The sequence below is a fragment of the Trypanosoma brucei genome, chromosome 3 (genome assembly GCF_000002445.2).
Source record: "Trypanosoma brucei brucei TREU927 chromosome 3, complete sequence".
In the NCBI taxonomy this organism is placed as follows: Eukaryota; Euglenozoa; class Kinetoplastea; order Trypanosomatida; family Trypanosomatidae; genus Trypanosoma; species Trypanosoma brucei.
Genome location: NC_007276.1, coordinates 662,514 through 680,938, shown reverse-complemented (window position 1 = coordinate 680,938; position 18,425 = coordinate 662,514). Strand labels below are relative to the sequence as shown.

The 18,425-nt window shown below is 51.1% G+C and overlaps 7 protein-coding genes across 7 annotated transcripts, besides 6 other annotated features; all 7 read left to right on the top strand.

Annotated features, from left to right (window-relative positions):
• Positions 1–18,425: part of a sequence feature (sequence corresponds to BAC RPCI93-48O8) that runs on past both edges of the window.
• Positions 185–1,780, top strand: Tb927.3.2680 (hypothetical protein, conserved; the record flags this gene model as incomplete). Its single annotated transcript, XM_838768.1, has 1 exon — positions 185–1,780. The coding sequence occupies one exon, from the start codon at positions 185–187 to the stop codon at positions 1,778–1,780; it is 1,596 nt and encodes a 531-aa protein (XP_843861.1).
• Positions 2,090–2,110: a sequence feature (AT_rich).
• Tb927.3.2670 (hypothetical protein, conserved) lies at positions 2,290–3,099 on the top strand (the record flags this gene model as incomplete). Its single annotated transcript, XM_838767.1, has 1 exon — positions 2,290–3,099. The coding sequence occupies one exon, from the start codon at positions 2,290–2,292 to the stop codon at positions 3,097–3,099; it is 810 nt and encodes a 269-aa protein (XP_843860.1).
• Tb927.3.2660 (hypothetical protein, conserved) lies at positions 3,541–5,730 on the top strand (the record flags this gene model as incomplete). The annotated part of the gene is made up of 1 exon (XM_838766.1): positions 3,541–5,730. One exon carries the CDS (start codon positions 3,541–3,543, stop codon positions 5,728–5,730), a length of 2,190 nt encoding a protein of 729 aa, XP_843859.1.
• Tb927.3.2650 (cytochrome c oxidase copper chaperone, putative) lies at positions 6,003–6,224 on the top strand (the record flags this gene model as incomplete). The annotated part of the gene is made up of 1 exon (XM_838765.1): positions 6,003–6,224. The coding sequence occupies one exon, from the start codon at positions 6,003–6,005 to the stop codon at positions 6,222–6,224; it is 222 nt and encodes a 73-aa protein (XP_843858.1).
• Positions 6,559–6,580: a sequence feature (AT_rich).
• Positions 6,790–7,923, top strand: Tb927.3.2640 (hypothetical protein, conserved; the record flags this gene model as incomplete). Its single annotated transcript, XM_838764.1, has 1 exon — positions 6,790–7,923. One exon carries the CDS (start codon positions 6,790–6,792, stop codon positions 7,921–7,923), a length of 1,134 nt encoding a protein of 377 aa, XP_843857.1.
• Positions 8,253–8,287: a microsatellite.
• Positions 8,291–8,326: a microsatellite.
• Tb927.3.2630 (hypothetical protein, conserved) lies at positions 8,387–10,735 on the top strand (the record flags this gene model as incomplete). Its single annotated transcript, XM_838763.1, has 1 exon — positions 8,387–10,735. The coding sequence occupies one exon, from the start codon at positions 8,387–8,389 to the stop codon at positions 10,733–10,735; it is 2,349 nt and encodes a 782-aa protein (XP_843856.1).
• Positions 9,921–9,942: a microsatellite.
• Positions 12,052–18,105, top strand: Tb927.3.2620 (hypothetical protein, conserved; the record flags this gene model as incomplete). The annotated part of the gene is made up of 1 exon (XM_838762.1): positions 12,052–18,105. The coding sequence occupies one exon, from the start codon at positions 12,052–12,054 to the stop codon at positions 18,103–18,105; it is 6,054 nt and encodes a 2,017-aa protein (XP_843855.1).

The following is an 18,425-nucleotide window of genomic DNA, read 5'->3' as shown; positions in this document are numbered from 1 at the left end:
GTATATATTTTCCTCTTCCTTTGGGGAACCGCGCATTCTTCTTTTTCCTGGTTTTGTTGGTATATAACTGTAGGAACAGGCACCGATAGAAGTCCTAATTTCGTGCACACATCTCGTGTCCGCCGGAACTCGGCCACAAAGTTTTTTTTTCTTACTGAGGGCATTGTCCGTTTTTACCACGGTAATGGCGAGTCCGGAAGTCAGTTTCATGGACGCCGTGCGCGAGCGGTATGGTGCGCCCGATGACAGTGCGGCGTACAGCGCCGAATCTTTCCTCGTAGGTGAGGCCTCGCGTCGACGCAACAAGAAGTGGGAGCTTGTTGGGATGGAGAAAACTCGACAGAAGCAGGCGGATCACTCAAAACTTGTGCATGTTGTGCTGCGCGGCATGAACATTACCGTTGCGGAGAGTACGACTGGTGAACTTGCCCAAGCGGCTTTGCACCGATTGGAGGAGGTCGATCTGTCGGAGAACTTTCAGCTAACTATAAGGGAAGTGGGGCGCATGGCTCAACATCTCCCGGCCCTGAAAGTCCTTCAGCTTTCCCATAGCCCCGAGTTGTTTCCTGTGGGGACTGCAGAGATTTCTGCTTCTCCCTTTGAGTCGCTTCTTGTGGCGCCACACCTGAGAAAGCTGGTGCTAAATCATGTTGGCGTGCAATCCATATGGCAACTACGGGCCGTTGTACAACTACCCCTGCTTGAGGAGTTGCACTTAGACAACAACAGCATCAAACGACTTGCCCTCTTTGTGGATGACAACGAGGAAAAAACTGCTCATCGCATCCTTCACGAAGCTAACAAGAATGATAACAACAGTGGTAATGATATAAAGAGTGGTTGGTTTCCCGCGGTTAATACACTTAGCCTTGCGCAGAACGAATTGTCGTCGTGGGGTTTAGAGAGCGGCTTGCAGGAATCGATAGGCACAGCGTTTCCCGGCCTGAAACGGTTATTTCTGACCAGTAATCGGATGCCGAATCTCAGCATTACACGTGCCTGTGCTTCCATCGTACCTCACGGAGGCGGTAATAAACGTGGTGATGGGGACACCAGCGACGGATCCCTCGTGGATTACGCGTATCTGCAACCACTTGAGCTCCTGTGCTTGAATGAGAATCCAACCATCACAGATGCATGCACACTGGATGCGGTGCGATACCTCTGTCCCCACTTAACCACATTCCGCATCACGTATAGTGCTATATTCCCGCAATGGAATGAGACACTCGGCCGCATGTACGTTGTTGCATCGCTCCCGAGTATCACAACGTTGAACAGAGGTCAAGTACGGGCAAAGGAACGGATGGACTCAGAGATATTTTACATCCAGCGAGGCATGGCTGCAGAGCAAAAACAGCAGGTGGGAGAGGCACAAGATGGGAGTCAGAGTAAAGTCACTCAAGAAACATTGCGATATCCCCTACTCGATGTTCTGCGAGAGAAGCATAAGGATGTTATCACAGTGATCTACCGCGAAGGTGAGACGGCAAGTCACGATGGTACCATGCACATGATGCTGAACATAGTCCTCCGATGCGACGGTTTCGAGGACACACACAAGAGAGTGCCAAGCTCAATGTCAGTTGGGAAGTTGAAGGCCCTTGTGCGTGCAGTGTATAGCGTGGCTCCGTCCCATCAGCATTTGTCCTTCGTGTCAGGTGATGCTGGAGTGGTAGAGGCACCGACACAACTGGATAATGAGCTGCAGAGCCTTTCATTCTACGGCATGTGTGACCGGGCCATAGTACTGGTAGTTGACACATCCCTTCGGAGTTGATGCATGAGCCTCGCAACACTCCCTGAAGCGAAGCGAAGAGAATTGAAATATTAATTCGCAGCCGTGCCACCGCTGCAAAGCAACCAACCTTATGCAGCTCTCGTTGTTCTTATATGATTGATTACTCTCCGTTTGTGAAACCTTATGCGCGGTGGTTCCCTGGAGAGCCCTGATGATGACGCCAACTGAGGGTCTTTTCTAGCGGCCGCTTTTCGTAGGGAACATGCACACGGTGAGGGGTGATTTAAGTTGGAAATACGAATGGTAGCGGATATTCTGTTTTACTCCACATAGATATGAGGCCGCGCGTATAAATAAATAAAAATAAATGGGCGTATCTCTCGCTAACCTTCAACACAAACAATATCGGTCCGACTTCCTTCCTAATATTCGTCGCGCAACCTTCCGGTTTTCTTTTTTTTTTTTCACGTCTTATTTAGAACTCGCTTGAACACAGGGACTTGAATAACTTCATTAGCCCAACGGCGGAGATCCACGTGAGTGATTTCATGCAGAGACTCTTTTTTAGATCGACATGCGCACGTGTCAGATGTGCCGACCTGCGGCTCAAACCACCGGTATCCATCCCGCAAGTGACTTTCCAAACTGTCGCTTTTTCCAGCAGCGCAGCGGGTGCTGCCGTGAGGAGCGGAGCCGAAGGGACGAATACAACAACAAAACGTCGCAGTGGTTTCGGCGGCGGTGCCGGTGGAGGCGGGCCCGTGAAGGATCGCTATCCGCCCCCAGCAACTGATCTCGGTGATCCGCGGCGACGCCTGGCCGTGCTTGTGGATGCCTCAAGTGTTGACCCCCGCGTGTTTCGCAACACAATTCTGCCAGCAGCGCTGAAGGTTGGCACGCCAGTACTCATACGTATATTTTCGGTGCAGCTGAGCAGTGAATGGGAACCTCTCGTGGCCGGTAGCGGAGGGACAAGGGAATCAGCAACCTCAACGGAACCGGAGTGGAAGACGTCTGGCACCGCTAATGATGGGAGGGAGGAAGTTAGTGGGGCCGCGGGGTCTCGCGACAGCGGCGCGTGGTGTCCGCCGGTGGAGTTTTTCAGGGTGGAGCGCTTCATTCCTGTGCCAATGCAAATGGAGGCCGATGCAAATCATATATTTGACTTCCGTAAACAAAACCAGATTGAGGCGGTGGCGTTTGTGTGCGGCGAGGTAGATCGCGGCGTGTTCGAAGGATTCCTTCCTAATATAGCAGGTAATGGGTTCAATCAATATGTGTTAGATGAGCTTGGTATGGCGAAGGAGGTGCTTGAAGATGGAAGATCCGAAGACGGGACGCCCACAGTGCAGAAATAAAAATAATGGGTGCAAGAAGGCAGATAATGTGAGGGTTGATGGAGGAGAGGGCTATTTAAGAAGGTGAAAGGAGTTTAGAGTACAGCAAGGGAACCGGTGCCAAGTATTCCTGTGGAGGAAAGGTGTACCTTTTTGCAGGGTTTCTCATTCCCAGAATGCACACACGCACACCCTCTGCCTTTTCGTATTGTTGGCAGTGGCGTTCGGTAAACGCCACCGCCGAGCTGTACATGCGGGAAAGGGGCAGAGGGTTCATTGTACAATGAGTCGGCGTTACTTTCTCCCTTTATCCTTCACTGCTTGTAATAAAACCCTCTTTTTGCTTTCTCATAATCGTGTTCATCCTTATTTCCACACTTTCCGCTGTTCTCTGTTCACTTATGTGCGTGCACATACGTACATTATGTGTTGTATTTTGCGCAACGCTCACGGTACTAGTAAATGGGATTTGTCGACCGTGGTGGCGGTCGTGAAGCGAAGGGGTCGAGCCTACGGCACTCCAAGAAGAACCCTGGCGCCCCTGCTGCCAGAAAGGCCTCCTCCGTGAAGCAACAACCACTCGCACGTGTGGCTCCAGTACCACCAACCTTCAGGGATCATGTGCAACATGTAGATGCCTCAGTTGCCATTCTCTCCCGCAAGTTCGGTACGGGATACAGCGAACTGCTGGTGAGGGCAGCAAGGGAGGGTGGAGTTGGAGCTGCGCTCACGTGGTGCGGTAATTTTGAGCAGCAGGATGCGCTCATTGAATTGTGCAGGCAGCACAACGCTGCAGCATCTGTGTTGGATGGGGAGGAGGGTTGCAGCAAACTCTACTGTTTGGTGGGTGTGCATGTGAATAGTGTGGATCGTACCCACAAGCAGCAGCAGGAAAAATGGATGGAGGGCGTTGTAGCGTGGACGAGGCACCAGGAGGTAATTGGGTTGTTATCAGGGTTCAGCCTTACCCGAGACAGTGGCACGCACTTTGCGCAGGAATGGTTACTCAAGGAGCTGTGGCGGAAAGCGGGTGAACTTCAGTTACCGATTGTGTTGCACCTTTGTCCAGACGAGCGAGACGGAGCCGTGGTAACACCCGAGGATATTGGTGCGAACGGAAACAGTGAAAACATGCTGACGGACGGAAATCACACTGTGGACCGGGCTGCTGAGCTGATCGCTGAGCTCATGTTGGATCAAGCGGATGAAGGCGGCTGCGGAAAAGAGCACGGAGCCACGAGGAAGAATCCCACCGCTGTTGTCCTTCACAATGGTGTTGGCGCGTTGAGCTGTTCCTCAGCAATGCGTGAACTAGTCAGAAAGCATGTTCCCAAAGCTCCGTCAGAAGCAACAACAGGGGCAATCGGTCGTGGTACACCACCTATTTATGTATTAGCGACTGCTGAAGGTGTCACAAGCAGTAATGCGCCGGGAATCTATCGACCATCATTTGTTCATTCCCTGCGCAACTACGTATCGCTGTCCCAGTTACTCATTGGCACGGGTTCACCGTGGAACACGCCACAAAATATCCCTGATGAATACTTACGAACGATGCACAACGAACCGGCCAACTATCAGTACGTCGCCCTCGCGGTGCACAACGCCATCAGTAAAGATGTGTTGGCTGAGTCACCAGAGCACCAGGAATTCTGCGCTACCGTGCGCGACAACTTTCTTCGCGTATTTTTCGGGTCCTCTCCTAGCGGCAAGCAGTCGCCACAACAACCGTGTGACGCCAGAACGGAGGAGGCGGTGGGGGAAAAAGCTGCGGATAAGCCTCCAAAGCCCCCTGTGCATTTTGATCCCTCCATTAAGACATCGTCTGACGCAGTGAAATCCTCACCTGAGTCTATGCGATATTACTTGTGTCTTAAATGTAGGCGGAAGCTGTTCCATGAACGCGCTCTTCTTACGCACCCCCCAGATGCTGCCCGAGCCCATTTCAATGTTCGCCAGGCAGTGGCAGGGAGAAAAAGTGCGTTGAAGGGTAAGCACCAACCGGCGGTTGGTTCGTGCGACAGTGTTTGCTTTCTTCGGGTCGTTGATGGTGCAGAGGGCGAGTGGTGCGTTGAAGATAGTGGCGTTGTTGTGCACCGATTGAATGCAACGGTCAGCTGCGGCGGTTGCGGCTCCAAGTTGGGCACTGCTGCTGATGATTGCTCCTGTCCTTGTGGCTGCGTAATCGCGGGGACTACTGCAAGATTGGCGGCCACCAAAGTTGAGGCCCCAATTGGGAGGAAGGCGGGAGGTGATCTTGACGAACTTCTGTTGGAAGCTGCACGGGAGCGGGAACAACTGTTGTTGGAGCGCGAGACTGCTGGGCACGGTTGTGGAAGTGACAGTGATGACGACGGTGAAGGCAAGCGAAAGGTAAAAGAGGCCAAAAAGAATGTTAAAACCAACAATCGCTCGAACTTTACGCACTTCCGGAACAAGAATTTTGCGCCCAAGCAGCACAGAGGTCATCACGATGGGTCAAACGTTGCCAACGTTGGCATGAAGGACGATGTTGATAAGGTCAGCGATGGAGACGGTGACGGTGACGATGAGAGGCGGGTAGTGGAGGACACTGCTGCGGGGCGGAGGGCGCGACGCAAGCAAAATAAGAAAAGTAACCGACACAGCGTAAGTGAAACCCCTTCTGAGTAGTCCCTGTCGTATGTTGTGCGCCCCTGTTGATGTACTCGCTAAAAGTTCCCTTGCAAACATATGAGGGCATAGCGGCACTAAAAATAATTCTGGTTGGTCAGCATTAAGGTGTGAAGAAAAAAAATATGTCTAAATTACATTTGCAATGCTTTTGCTTCTACTGCTCCTATCGTTGATACCTTTATTTGATTCCTTCCTCTCTTCTCTATTATTCTGTGTTTTTTTCTTTTGTTTTCACCAGTTTGTATTCACAACCCCGTTCTCGGCGTACTATGTCGAGTGACGAAGTTGCTGCCACCGGAAAGGGTAAAAAACCGGCTTGTAAGATATGCTGCGCGTGCCCAGCGGAACGTCAGGCGCGTGATGAATGCACTCTTCTAAAGGGTGTAGAAGCCTGCCAAAAGGAAATTGGGGCATTCTACAAATGCCTGCTCCATGAGGGATTTTCGGAAGAGGAAGTCGAGCGTCTCCGAGGGAGTGTCCGGAGTTTTTAGTGTCGTGTTAACTTAACAGATGAATATTGTTGGACGCTATACGACTGTTGCGTTGTTGCTGCTATCGTTATCATGAGACGTGAAGGGAATTAAGAAGCGAAAACGGAGGAAGATGAAATGTGTGATTTTACCGGTGAGGGGAATTGTTTCATACGCTGTTCACACCAACGAAAAGTTGTTGAAAACTTTTTGTGTTGCCGGCATGCAGTTTCGAGACGATTGTGCGATTCGGGAGGTAAGATATTTTTTTTCGTTTTTTCTTTTAGTCATAAAGGTTATCGGTGCTTTGTAATTGTGGCAGTTACGGTTTCCGTTGATCGAAGCTTCATTTTACATTATTATTATTATTATTTTTTGCCTTCTCTTGGTTTTACACTTATTATTTACAAAATGTTTCGACCATCTCCGTCACGGGCTTCTGCTATGTTGACTCTCTTCTGTATAAAACCCACGGTGCCCTCCCCATTCAACTCAAATATTCCTTTCCCCCATTATTTCCCCCATTATTTCCCCCTACTGTTTCCTTTCCCTCTATTTACAGGTCGCAGTTCGTGGTGTGATCCGGATGTCCATCACCACAGCCGGCCCCTTGAAGGAGGCGAAGCAAAGGCACAATATAACAATTTTTCCTCACTTCCGTGACCGTCTGGCGTGTGATCCCTTGAACTTTTTTTGTGTGTACGCAAACTTTGAGTTCAAGTGGGACTACACAATAGAAGAAGCGATGCTCGGGGTGTTCGAGCTTGTGGATACCATGGTGGAGACAGCCAGAATTGCCTTTAATGCTGCAGTTGATTACTGGGAGAAGTTGCCCGCACAGACGCAACGCGTCCACGCGGTGAGGGAACTTTTGATGCTTCCCTCAGCGCCGCTGAGTAGTACACTTCTTACTACTTTCTTGCGGAAGGAAACCAGTTGGCGGGTTGCCTCGCGGACCTCCAATCCTTCAGAGACGCCATCCTTGTCACAGAGTGTTATTGGGCGATCAAAACATCATCGCACTCCCATCACGAATGTTGGATCGCGGGGGAGAAGGGCGTCACTCCCATATGTGTCGCAGCGGTCGCCAGCCCGCGATCGGCATGAAGAGGATGAGGAGATTATGGCCAACTTATTGAAGCAGTGGCACCCTCCTCACAATGCACCGCGCTGCCGTCTCATTTTGGATATTGTGGCGTCCCGCAAGTCTCTTGGCGGTGAGCCGCACAAAAGCAGACCTTACCGTTTGGGTCAGATGGTTTTTACTCATGTACAGAAAAAGTACCCCTCAGAGGTCACGTCAACCTTCGTGGGTATAAGCGATAGTGCCATGACACTCGTTGGTAGAGATATACTCTTTCCGTATCGAGCCACCGCGAGCAGCGGCGGCGCTGGTAATAGTTCCGCCAGGGGTCCCAACACGCAATCCTTTGGGGGCCTCGGAAGTCCACGGGGCGGGCATGGTTTGGTTCGTGGCTTGACTAGGACTAATTCTAGTGGTTTGGGGGATGCTTCCGGTGCGGGGGCTAACTCAAATGACCCGGTCAGTGGCGGACCAGTAGGTTACAGCGGCCAGCTTATTGCTAACTTAGAAAAAATGTTAACAGGCAGCATTCCTTGCCCGCGTATGGTGACGGCGCAGCCAACAAATGTTGAGCGGGTTGACAACGTTCGATTACTGGTGTGCTTCCCACCACTGGGGGACGAAGAGGTTTTGTAGGCCGTGCAGGACCCATACGTATACAGGCAGCGATAACGGTGGTTGTGTAGAGAGTCTCCGGGCTGTCCTCTCCTGCAGTCCGACTTCAGTTTGGGTTTATGCTGCGGTGACAGGAGTTTACCCCCGCTTCTTGATGTGATCATTCAGTGTACAGCACAAAATGGAAAGGTGTGGACACGCTGTCGTGCTAGTTGGCTCACCTTTAATTCCTTTGTGTTATTATCCACCATTCTTTCTTTGTGCACTGGCTGTGTTTGCTTCGTTGCATCTAACGTGTCTTGCCGCCCTCTGGCGTTGAGTGAATGTGTGTATGGAAGCTATTTTAACTGTGTTTTTGTGTTTGTTTGTTTGTTTTTGTTTGTCTCACGTTGCTGTTGCTGTTGCTGTTGTTGTCGTTGTTGTTTCGTTACCTTAACAGTTATTGGTAGAAGGGGCCGGGGAAGAAGGAGCTGTTGGTGACAGCATGCGGGTGTTTAGCTCCCCACGGGTTACTGGTATGGTGCTCACTCGTGCCGCGGCACCACTCGTAACGGTTTCTTTGCGTCCGCTATCGCTATCGCAGTTGGCAAAGGCGTTCGCTGAGCTAAGTGAAACCGATGGAGCGCCGAAACCGCCACCTCCAGCAGATGGAGCGGCATATGACGCCGCGTATCCCGACGTCCGTCGTCACGAACAGGACGCAGCTGGAAGAAAACACGCCACAGAGCCGGATCCTCAGGTGCGCAAAAACTCAACCGGAGGAGGCGGGTTGCAGACGAATGGCAACGTTGTTACCTTTTCAACCATGTACCGTCACTCCCTTTGGGAACTCTCTGGGCCACAGCTTGCCACCCGGATGGAGGCAGAATGTAAAGGAATGCATCATGGACACATGGTACAGTGCCTTGTGGAGGTATGGCGACGCTTGCGTGATGCTCCTCCTTCATCCTTTGTAATTTCCGTTCCAGAAGCCCGCGGGGGGACGGGTGTGGGTGGTCATATTCCCGCACCCACAGGCTCATTGCCGCTCTTTCGAAGTGACTACTTATTGGAGTGTGTACTGCGGACTTTGGCGAAGATCAATTTGGACAGTATTCAGCACACCTCCGTCGTCGCTGCTTGTATGGACGATACGGTGGGAGAAGTGTGGGTCTCAGAGCTTAGTCATCTACTGCTTCAGTGGTTAACGGTCCGCGTGGCTTGCTTTAGCCCATCTAGCAGTGCGACGTTTCTTCACCTTATCGTTCAGCAAAAGTTATTCCACGCTGATGCCGTGCTGGAAACCTTATGTGATAATATTAGGGTTCACCTAAACAATAACGCATTTCAGGGTCCCTCTCATTTATCTTTGCGTGCTTCCGCCCCTGGCTCGAACGCAGGAGAGTTGTTCGGCGTGAGTAGCTATGCTGTGTTACTGGACGCCATATCGCGTTGCCAGATCCGGTTTATGAGGTTGCTGAAGGCGGAAGTGCCGCTGATGAATCGGTACACAACTTCCCCTGGTGTTTCCTCTATCAATACTGTAACAGTGGCAGTGGAGAACCTCAAGCACCCCATTCTAAACGTGTCCCTTTATGAAACGGTAGTAGGGGGGCTTGTTCGCGGCATAAGGGATGGCTCTCTCCACATCACGCGGCAGGGCTCTCCAGCGACATTTTTCTTCCTCACGTTGGCTCTGGCCAAGATCAAATGGTTTCGAGATGATTGTGCGGAGGTGCTCCTTCCACAGCTACATGAGGCCATCAAGGCATTTCCCGGCCAATTCCTCGGTGTTGTACTATTTTTAGGACGTCGTGAGGTGAAGGTGTGCGCGGTAGAAACAACTGAGTTACTCTTGCAGACGCTGCTCAATGCAATGCGGAAACGCGGCTGCCGCTACGACACTCAGTCAACATCATTAAAAAAACGGCACCACAAACTGGATAGCGCCTCTCTGGTAGCCTCAGGGGTAGTGACAGCGGAGCTAGACTGCCCCGGCACTGATGCTGGCGCAATGGATACCGCAGAAAGCGGTGGGTATGATGATGATGATGATGATGAGTTGCAGTTGTTCTCCACTCGGACCTGCTCTTCGGAGCCACTGGGAGTTGCTGAGGGGCTACCCGCTGCGGAACGTTCTGCCACATCTGCGAAGCAGGTCGGCCACTTTACCACTAGTTTCATTGACATCGGAACACTCCCGGTGTTTCTTGAGAGCCTCAATCACATCGTATCTATAACAATGGAATATTGTCGTTGCCAAGGGCAAGCTGCGCGGTGCAGCGCATTGGATGCTCAAGCCACAGCTCTGTATGAGGCATTGTTAAATGATGCGCATGCTGGCGTGAAGTCACTTAGGTTTCTGATGGAGCGCCCGGGACTTGTGGAGAAATTACTTTCTGCCCTGCTTCAAATACCGCGAGAAAATGAGCACCCATTTGTTGTTGAGGTTGCCTACGTCTTTACGAGGCTGGTGGGCGCTCGGCGTGTTAAGGCACATGACACTGCCACTAGTGATGGTGTAAAAACAGTTAATGTTGTGCCCCTCTGGCAACGGCGCGCAGTTGCCCTTGTTGACCTCTTGGTAGGGCGTGAGCTCTTAGCAGCGAACACATTTACGATGCCCCAAGAGGTTATTCAACTCGCCCCTCGGGTTGCTGCTGCTGTGGAGACCGAACGGTTACAGTTGGAGGTGCGATGGAATGATAACCGGCATGAAAGCGACGGTGCAGCGAAGGATACAAACAACCGTTCACAAGGGAAACGAAGGAGGGTTGTGAAGCTGTCGATGGTTTTTTCCAGATTTGCCTCGGTTGTAAAGTGCATGAAACAGCAACAGGCAGCTGCACTGTGAGAAGTGAAGGAGGCTTTCACCAATATCTGAAGGGTTGGGTGGGACTTTGGGTGACTCGTTACCTTATCGATGCCACTTGGAGGGAAGAGGTGCGTTTTGTGGTATTCGTGGGCATCGACACAAAGCGCTTAATATTGTTATCTCACTGTTTCGTTCGCGCAGTACACCCAATGTAGTCGTTAATCGTTCTTTTCTTTGTATTTCCTTTCGATCAGTTGACATTCATAATGTTTCCACTCAATAGTCCCAAAGAGTTCGCGTGGCCATTGTCGAGCTGAAGCTCCTGTCCTCAATCAGATAGACATTCATATATGCACTATGTGCTCCGCCGCGTACGCACACAGACAAGTGCCCGAAGAGAGACGGAAATGGCCTAACATTGTAGCGGATGAACATTTCGCCGAGGAAATGACAAATGTGTGTACCCGCAGACTCAAAGCGCAGGTTATGTGACATCGAGCACATTTGGCCTTAAAAATAGCATCTCACCATCATGAGGTGCCCTGTACCGTAGTTGTCGTGTGCACCGGAAGATGCTGCGGGAATCTTTTGCATTGTAGATGTAAGATGATGTGGCTACCGTCAACAATATCAGCTAGAGAAAGTGAAGCGAGAAGGCTGGCACACCGCGGTGGAGTGCATGGGAAATTGAAGGTCGACTGAGGTGTGCGTTATTGTTTTCTTCTCGTGGTGTCTTCCGTTGCGCAGCGGAGTGCGGCCGCGCTGTAAGGGGAAGAGCAGCTTCATAAGCATTAGAGACAAGCGCCATGTGGTGCAAGAGAGTTCGTATGATTATGCAATGGGGAGCGAGAGGGAGTACAAAGTGGTGTTCTTTTATATTTTTGGAAATGTCGTGGTCCATTTTCCCCCTTTCAACAGGGCAGACGTGTTTGCTCAGTTTCCCGTACGGGTATCTCACGAACCAAGAAAAAGAAAAAGAACGGGGATATCAGGATGAAAAGACCCTTCTCCTACAATATTGTGCCTTTATTTTTGTTTATTTCGATTTACGTTGTCGTTTCTCACAGAGGGACAGGAAAACCACGAGACCTGCTCGTAGTGATTCTCAAAAGAATTATTGTTGTAGTGCTACCCGTCATCTTTGTCATTCTGTTTTTTTTCCACTTTGTCATCCTATTATCATAGTGTGTTTTGCTTCCGCTGCCAGCACTTTGCCGCGTAGCCCACTTTGACTGCTTGTGTTGGGTATATGATGTTGTTATCGTTTGCATTTCTCTTTCAAGTGGTTGTCACCTGTTTCCCCTCTCGTATGGAAACGGCAGCCGTCGCTGGGAGGAGGGGGGTGGCTGCTTCTCATGAAAGCGGAAGGGCAATTATTTTTTATGTCTTACTTTTGTTTTAGCTCTCTGCTAACTTTACTTACCGAGTGCCGTACGCCAACTTGTGTGTCTTTTGTTTTTTGTCTCTTCCGTTTGATAAGGGCTTCTACTCCGTTTCTCTCTCCAATAGCTCTAGAAGAGGGTTGGATCGTGAGGTGGACGCACAGGAGGAAGAAGCAGATGCTCCAACTGTCCACTTCGTACCTTCAACGCCTACAACGGCTTTATGCCCATTTTAAGCAGAACCTTCACACGCTATTAGGGGGTTGCTGCACTGCTGTTGAGCTTCTTGACGAGGATGACCTGACCAACTGGTTCGTTCAGTTGCGCTACGAGGATGAGAACAAGAAAGAGTTTATCATCTCCCTGCGAGTGCTTTTTTTAGAAGAGCTGCAGCGCATGCCACTTGTTTTTGTTGTCTCGCCCCGTCTCTTTGCGACGTTTATCCATTATGGAGCCATTTGCTCTTTTGAACTCATGTCTCAGCAGTGGACGGTGGATGTGGAGGGTCTCAGTTTGCTGTTTCACTCCCTTTACACAACACTCAACCCGTTCGGGTGTGACAGCAGAGTAACAGTTGATGAGTCGCGGCGGTGGTTGGTTGGGAATGGAGCTCATGGAGGAAACGACGATGCCGCATGGATGCCACAGCAGTCAGCCGCTTCCGCCTACTCTCTTGAGGAGCATGACTTAGGAATCCAACACATTCGAAACTCCCACCCGCATCTCTTCAGAAGTAAGGTTACTGGACAAAAGCGAATTCCCGAGGCAAACCAACTTGCAACAAGGGAGGGGCTATCAGCAGCAGCCACGGCAGTAACGAACGATGAGGGGCAGCGCAGTTCTGCAATCACAAGTGATGACGGGATTGAAGGGGATTCGGGCACGACACGGAGGGAGAAGGTGGTGTGTTCATGTGGAGAATTGCAGCAGATGCGTTTCTCGTCTGAGGTGATGGACATTTTCTTGGACGCTCCACGAAGGCGGGCGTTGTTTCAGTCACCGGAGCACCCTACCAAGGACACGGTTGTGGATGATGATATGTTCGTTTGCAACCTCCCGTCCACCAGTGGCGCACTTCGCGAAAACTTATCTTTTAACATTTTGCTTGCGCCGCTGTGCGCGAGGGAAGGGATGCTTAATCCACCGCTAGATAACAATGCGAATCCCACAGTCAATAGCCCCGCTTTTGGGAGTTCAGCTGGGGCGGGAGAATGCAAGACGGATGCCGCCGAAACAATGGAAAATGAAGTTTTGTCTCGCTTAGCCGAGGAGGGGAGGGACGAGGTGACCCCAGTGATCTGCACATGCGCTGCAAGTGAAGGAGAAGCTGGAGAAGAAAGCAACTCCGTTGGCGAAGGGGGGAGTGGGGGGACTGGGATCAACTGTGCCTTCTGCGACAAGAACAAAACCTGTGAATGTGCCCCCATCCGACTGGTCCTTTGTGGTGAGGGTGGGAGCGGAGTAGAGTCTTTCCTCACCTCCATCAGATGGTCAAGCACCACCGAGCAGTGTGTAATTCCACCAGATTGTACGTTACGGTTGCAAAAACTCGAGGTGTATGCCTCCGTTATCACCGTATTAGGAACGCTGGAAGTAGATAGTTGTATTGTCACCGGAAGCATTGTGGTGGAAGGGCAGGGTCAAGTGATTTTCTCTCGTTCAAAGTTGTTCGTCGATGTGCCGGATGGCTACCGCGAGGGAATTCTAGTATTGGATGAATCGAAGTTGGATCTGCGCGATGGGACCGTGATGAAGCGCTATGCTCCCCCTTCCGCTGATTGCCAGGACACTGGTTTTACGGGAGTGGCCTCCCTGAACGTTTTGCATTCTTTTATTCATGTTTCAAATAGCGCACGGTTGTGTGCCCGTGGCGGATGCAGTATTGCACCGTCCGAGTGTGAGCGGGTTATTCTTGCTGAGCAGGATGCTTCTGTGGATATCTCTGATTGTGACATCATGGCTGGCTACATCAATGCCGTGAGCGTTGCTGGATGCCGGGCTTTTTTCGCTGGCACTCGGTTTTATGGCGGGGATCAAGTCGTTTTTGAGGCATCCGACGGTAACCGTCCCACGGGCCTCAGTGTAGAGCTGGGTGGATTGGTTACCGCCCGTCACTGCCTCGCTGAGTACGTTTATTTTGGTTTTTCAGTGATATCACACTCGGTGGCACACTTCTACAGTTGCCACGCTGAGCACGTCGTTAACGGATACACAGTTGAAGCCTCACGTGCAACATTTGACAGCAGCTCTGCCTTCACAAATCATGTGGGCATATTTGCTTTGAACGGTGCCAAGTGCACAATCAACAACGACGCAGGACCCCCAGAGCTATTTGAGAAACGCTGCCGCACGCTACTGGCGCTACGTGGTCGTGAAAACGGCTGGTACCGACTGCCTCTAATGAATACCTGTGGATCTGGGGGGGATAACGAGAGCAATGCAGTTTTTACTGTGGAGGGAGGTGAGCTGCGGTACGACATGGGTCGCGGCTGGCGCGGCGTACACAAGTCTGCCCTGCCGTTGGCTGTGGATGAAGTTGAGCAAGAAAATGATTATGTCTCCTCTATTAGAAGAGCTTTTTCGAAAAAGCGGAGGGGAAGTGGCACCACCAAAAGTAAAGCGAATAAAGCAAACAATAGCAATGACTGTGAAGGTGTAGCAACGGAAGCGAACACGGAGACCTTACTGCCGCTGTCGTTCGTAGGAGGTGCATTTGGGCTAGAGGTACGCGAGGCAACTGTCGTGGCCAGGGGTTTGATACTGAAGGACACCGGGATAACATCCATATTTGCCTACGATAAAAGTTCTATCGAGTTAACCGACGTGATCGTCATGTCGACACTTCCGGCATCGCGTAAAACGTGCGCGGTTAGAATTGTGAACAGTAGTGCAACATTGAGTCGCTGCTTAGTTACTGATCACTCTCTTGGGTTTACTGCCTCCCAAGGATCTGTTGTTCTTTGCAGGGAATGCGTGGGGGTGTGCCGATCCAACAGTTTTGTGTTTGATGGTGCGGAGTGCAGGTTATATTCCTGTGGGGCATACGCAGAGCAGGTTGGGGTGCTCGCCTTTAATCAGTCTAAGCTTAGCATAGACAACTCGGACGCACCACACTGTATATTGGGTGGCATCCCCTGCATTTTTCAGTGCCGCATTCGCGGATTGGATAGCCGGTCGAGTCACGTTCGATGCGTTGGCGTTACCGTCCGTGGAAGTCTTGAGAGCGGTTTTACTTCTCACAACGGTGGCTATTTATGCCTCAAAAAGTGTATGGTGGACATGAGCGATGACCCGTTCCATGGCTGTACAGCTTCCGTAGCGCCGCCCGATTTACCAGGCGAGCCCCAATCGACTGAATCGCCGGTGTACGCGCCCGTCATCACTTGCAGTTCCGTAAGTGTCGACGGAGGGTGCGGCGTTTGCAGGGATTTGGATGAGACCGCCACGACTTCCCCCACGTGCTTATGCGGTGGAACGTGGAGTTTAGGTGTAAAGGCGTGGGCAGGTAGCCATTGTGAGTTAACTGCGTGCGAAGTTCGTCACGTAACTTTTGGTTACGCCGCGCTTGACGCGGATACGGAGATGGAGGCCTGGCAATGTGTAGCGTCCGACGTTGCCAACGGTTACCTGGTGGATAGTGCGAAATGTTGTCTTAATCACTGTACTACTGAGTGTAACCATGTTGGTGTGCTTGTGCTCAATCAGGGAACGTGCATTGTTCATCACGGAAGTTACAGGGCGCGGGTGTGCGGTATTGAGAACAGAAACGGCATTGTGCAGGTTGAGGGCAATGTGAAGATTAGCGGATTCTCGCGCTCAGGTGTCCACGTAAACTGCGGTGCAAGATTTGACGCGACGGTGGATAGCCTCTTAGAGGTCAGCGTATCCGGAGACTTTGGAGCATGTCGGCTGTCAGGCCCTTTGGGACCCGCAACCACTTGCTCTAGTCTTTGCGGTCAACCCCCATCTTGTTTTGTGATGGACAAAGGGACGGCTGTTATTCATAATGCAGTGTTTGGCGGCGGCGCGGCGATTGCGGTGAGGTGTGGTGCCGAAGCTGTCGCGTACCTGTATCGGTGTAAGGCAGAGTTTTGCAACGTCGCCTTCAACGCTCTAGTTGGGTCGAACGTGTATCTATCTGATTGCTTAGCACAAAATGTGTGGAATTACTCGCTGTTAGTTTCCCATGGCGGAGCTATCCGCGTGACAGCATCACAGGTGTTTTCTCGTTTTTCCAGTGTGAAGAATGTCTTCAGCGTCCTGCAGGGGAATGTGAGAATTTTTGGGAAATGTGTACTCGACAACACCGTTCTTCACCTGGACGGTGATGCTGCTGCCGCTGCGGATATGGCGCCGCAGTCTCTGGAGTTAGATGGTGTATTAGAGCAAGTGGGGTGTCCCATTCGTGTTTATGAAGGCGGCCAGCTGTCCATGAACTCGTGTTATGTAATAGTGCAGGAAACGCAAGCTGCACAGTTGAATGTCCTGGAAGAAGACAAATGTGATTGTGGGCACAAATGCCCGGCAGTGCGGGCTGCCATCTTTGCTAAGGGATCGAATGCGTATGTTCGACTGCGCAATGTCTTGCTGCAATGTGTTCCAACACCATGTCTTGCAAACAAAGCCGGTTTGTCTCGCGGCACTTCATCTGGCCATGTCCCCCGTGCCACTGATTCATTTAAGCCTGGAGAAATAGGCCAACTTCACAGCAAGGTGATTTGGCACACATTAGTACTGCATAGCGGGGCCAGGGGTGAGGTGTGCGGGGCTGCTGATGTAGTTCCCCCAATGCACAATAAGAATATGACATTTTTCTTTCACCGAAGCACATCAGAGGGAGCCACTCACTCCGGGAGGTTACCATCACGAGAAGAGTCCAGAAGACCTGCGGCTGCTGTGGCGGGTGTGCCGCGTGATGACGTACGCTACCGCACATCCGCAGCTGATATTGATATTGGTCCAAGACAAAATGGTGGGTGCCCATTAAATGAAGAAAGTGACCAGCAAGCACCAAAACCCACGAAGCGGAGTGATTCAGACACCCCAATATTGCCTGTACGCTTGCATGTTACGGATGGGTCTTCATTGGTGTTGGAGAATGTACGTGTGCGACGGCTTTCGGTGGCAATGGATTCAAGGGTTGCTGCCACTCGCTGTGTTTTTGCCGGCTCGGAGGCTGTATTTGTTGTTAGTGACAGCTCTCTGGAGGCAACTCGAAGTGTATTTATAAGTGCTGTTGGGGGCCCTGCCTTACAAGCAGAGTGTGCCAAGGTATCACTCACGGGATGTAGCGGCTACTGCATCTACAAGGAGATCATTGTAGCAAGACATGCCACAGTAACACTGAAGAATTCTGTGTTGCATGCAATAGCCTCTTCCACGGCTGCACATGGCGGAATCCAATCACCCACAACTTCTATCCCGTGGAGCGACTTGCCATGGTGTGCTGATAACCAACCATGGGATTATGGAAATGAGGGAAAGCACTCGAGGTCCGGGCCAATACAAGGACTAGATATAAGTTCGTTTACCTTAGCAGCTGTCCAATGTGGCCATTCCACACAATTTGGTAGCTGCGGCAGTTGCTATGAGGCACCGGGGGGATGCGAGGTGAGTGGATGTGTGAGGCTGCAAGGCGGCACTAATCATGAAGGGGAGTTGCGCAACTTCAGTAGCGGCTTTGCTTCGCCACGTTTGATGGAAGTAAAGAGTCCAGTGGAACCAAGTCTCATGAACCATAATGCGGGTCAAACTATCCGCCCCTCGCTGCACGCGTCGGAGCAACCTGCTCTCCATCAACGAACAAGCGTGAGGCTGGAAGATTCCCATTTACGCCTCTGCCTTCGCACACGCATTGAAGGTGCGGTTGTGGCCGACGCTGCGAGTCATACGCGTGTCTCGCGACCTCCACAACCATGGCGTGTAGTATGCCTCCTGAGAGATGTGTCGGTGAATATCTCCGTTATTATATCGAATAAACTTGTGAGTGCAGTTAAATTCCTTCAGTGGCCACTAAAACGTGAGTGAAGCTGAAGATGGGAGAACGATGGCCGCGATATGAGTTAGCCGTGGCACCCTCTGCTGAGTTTCGTCCCCTTTGCTTTGGAAAGTGTTAGTCGTAGTCAAATGTTAAAATTGTAATGATCACTAGTGCTCATGTGGGAGTGCCAGCGTACGCAAGTGGTAGATGTCTTTGTTTTACCGAGGATGTTTTGATCCTCCTTCATGCGTGAAAGTTGGTTTTGCTTTTAGGCCTCACAACCTTGACGGTGTGTGAACCCTCCTAAGAAAGTGGGTGAGGTTGCTTTTGTTTCTTTTCTTCGTTTGTTTGCCTTTCTTTGTGGGAT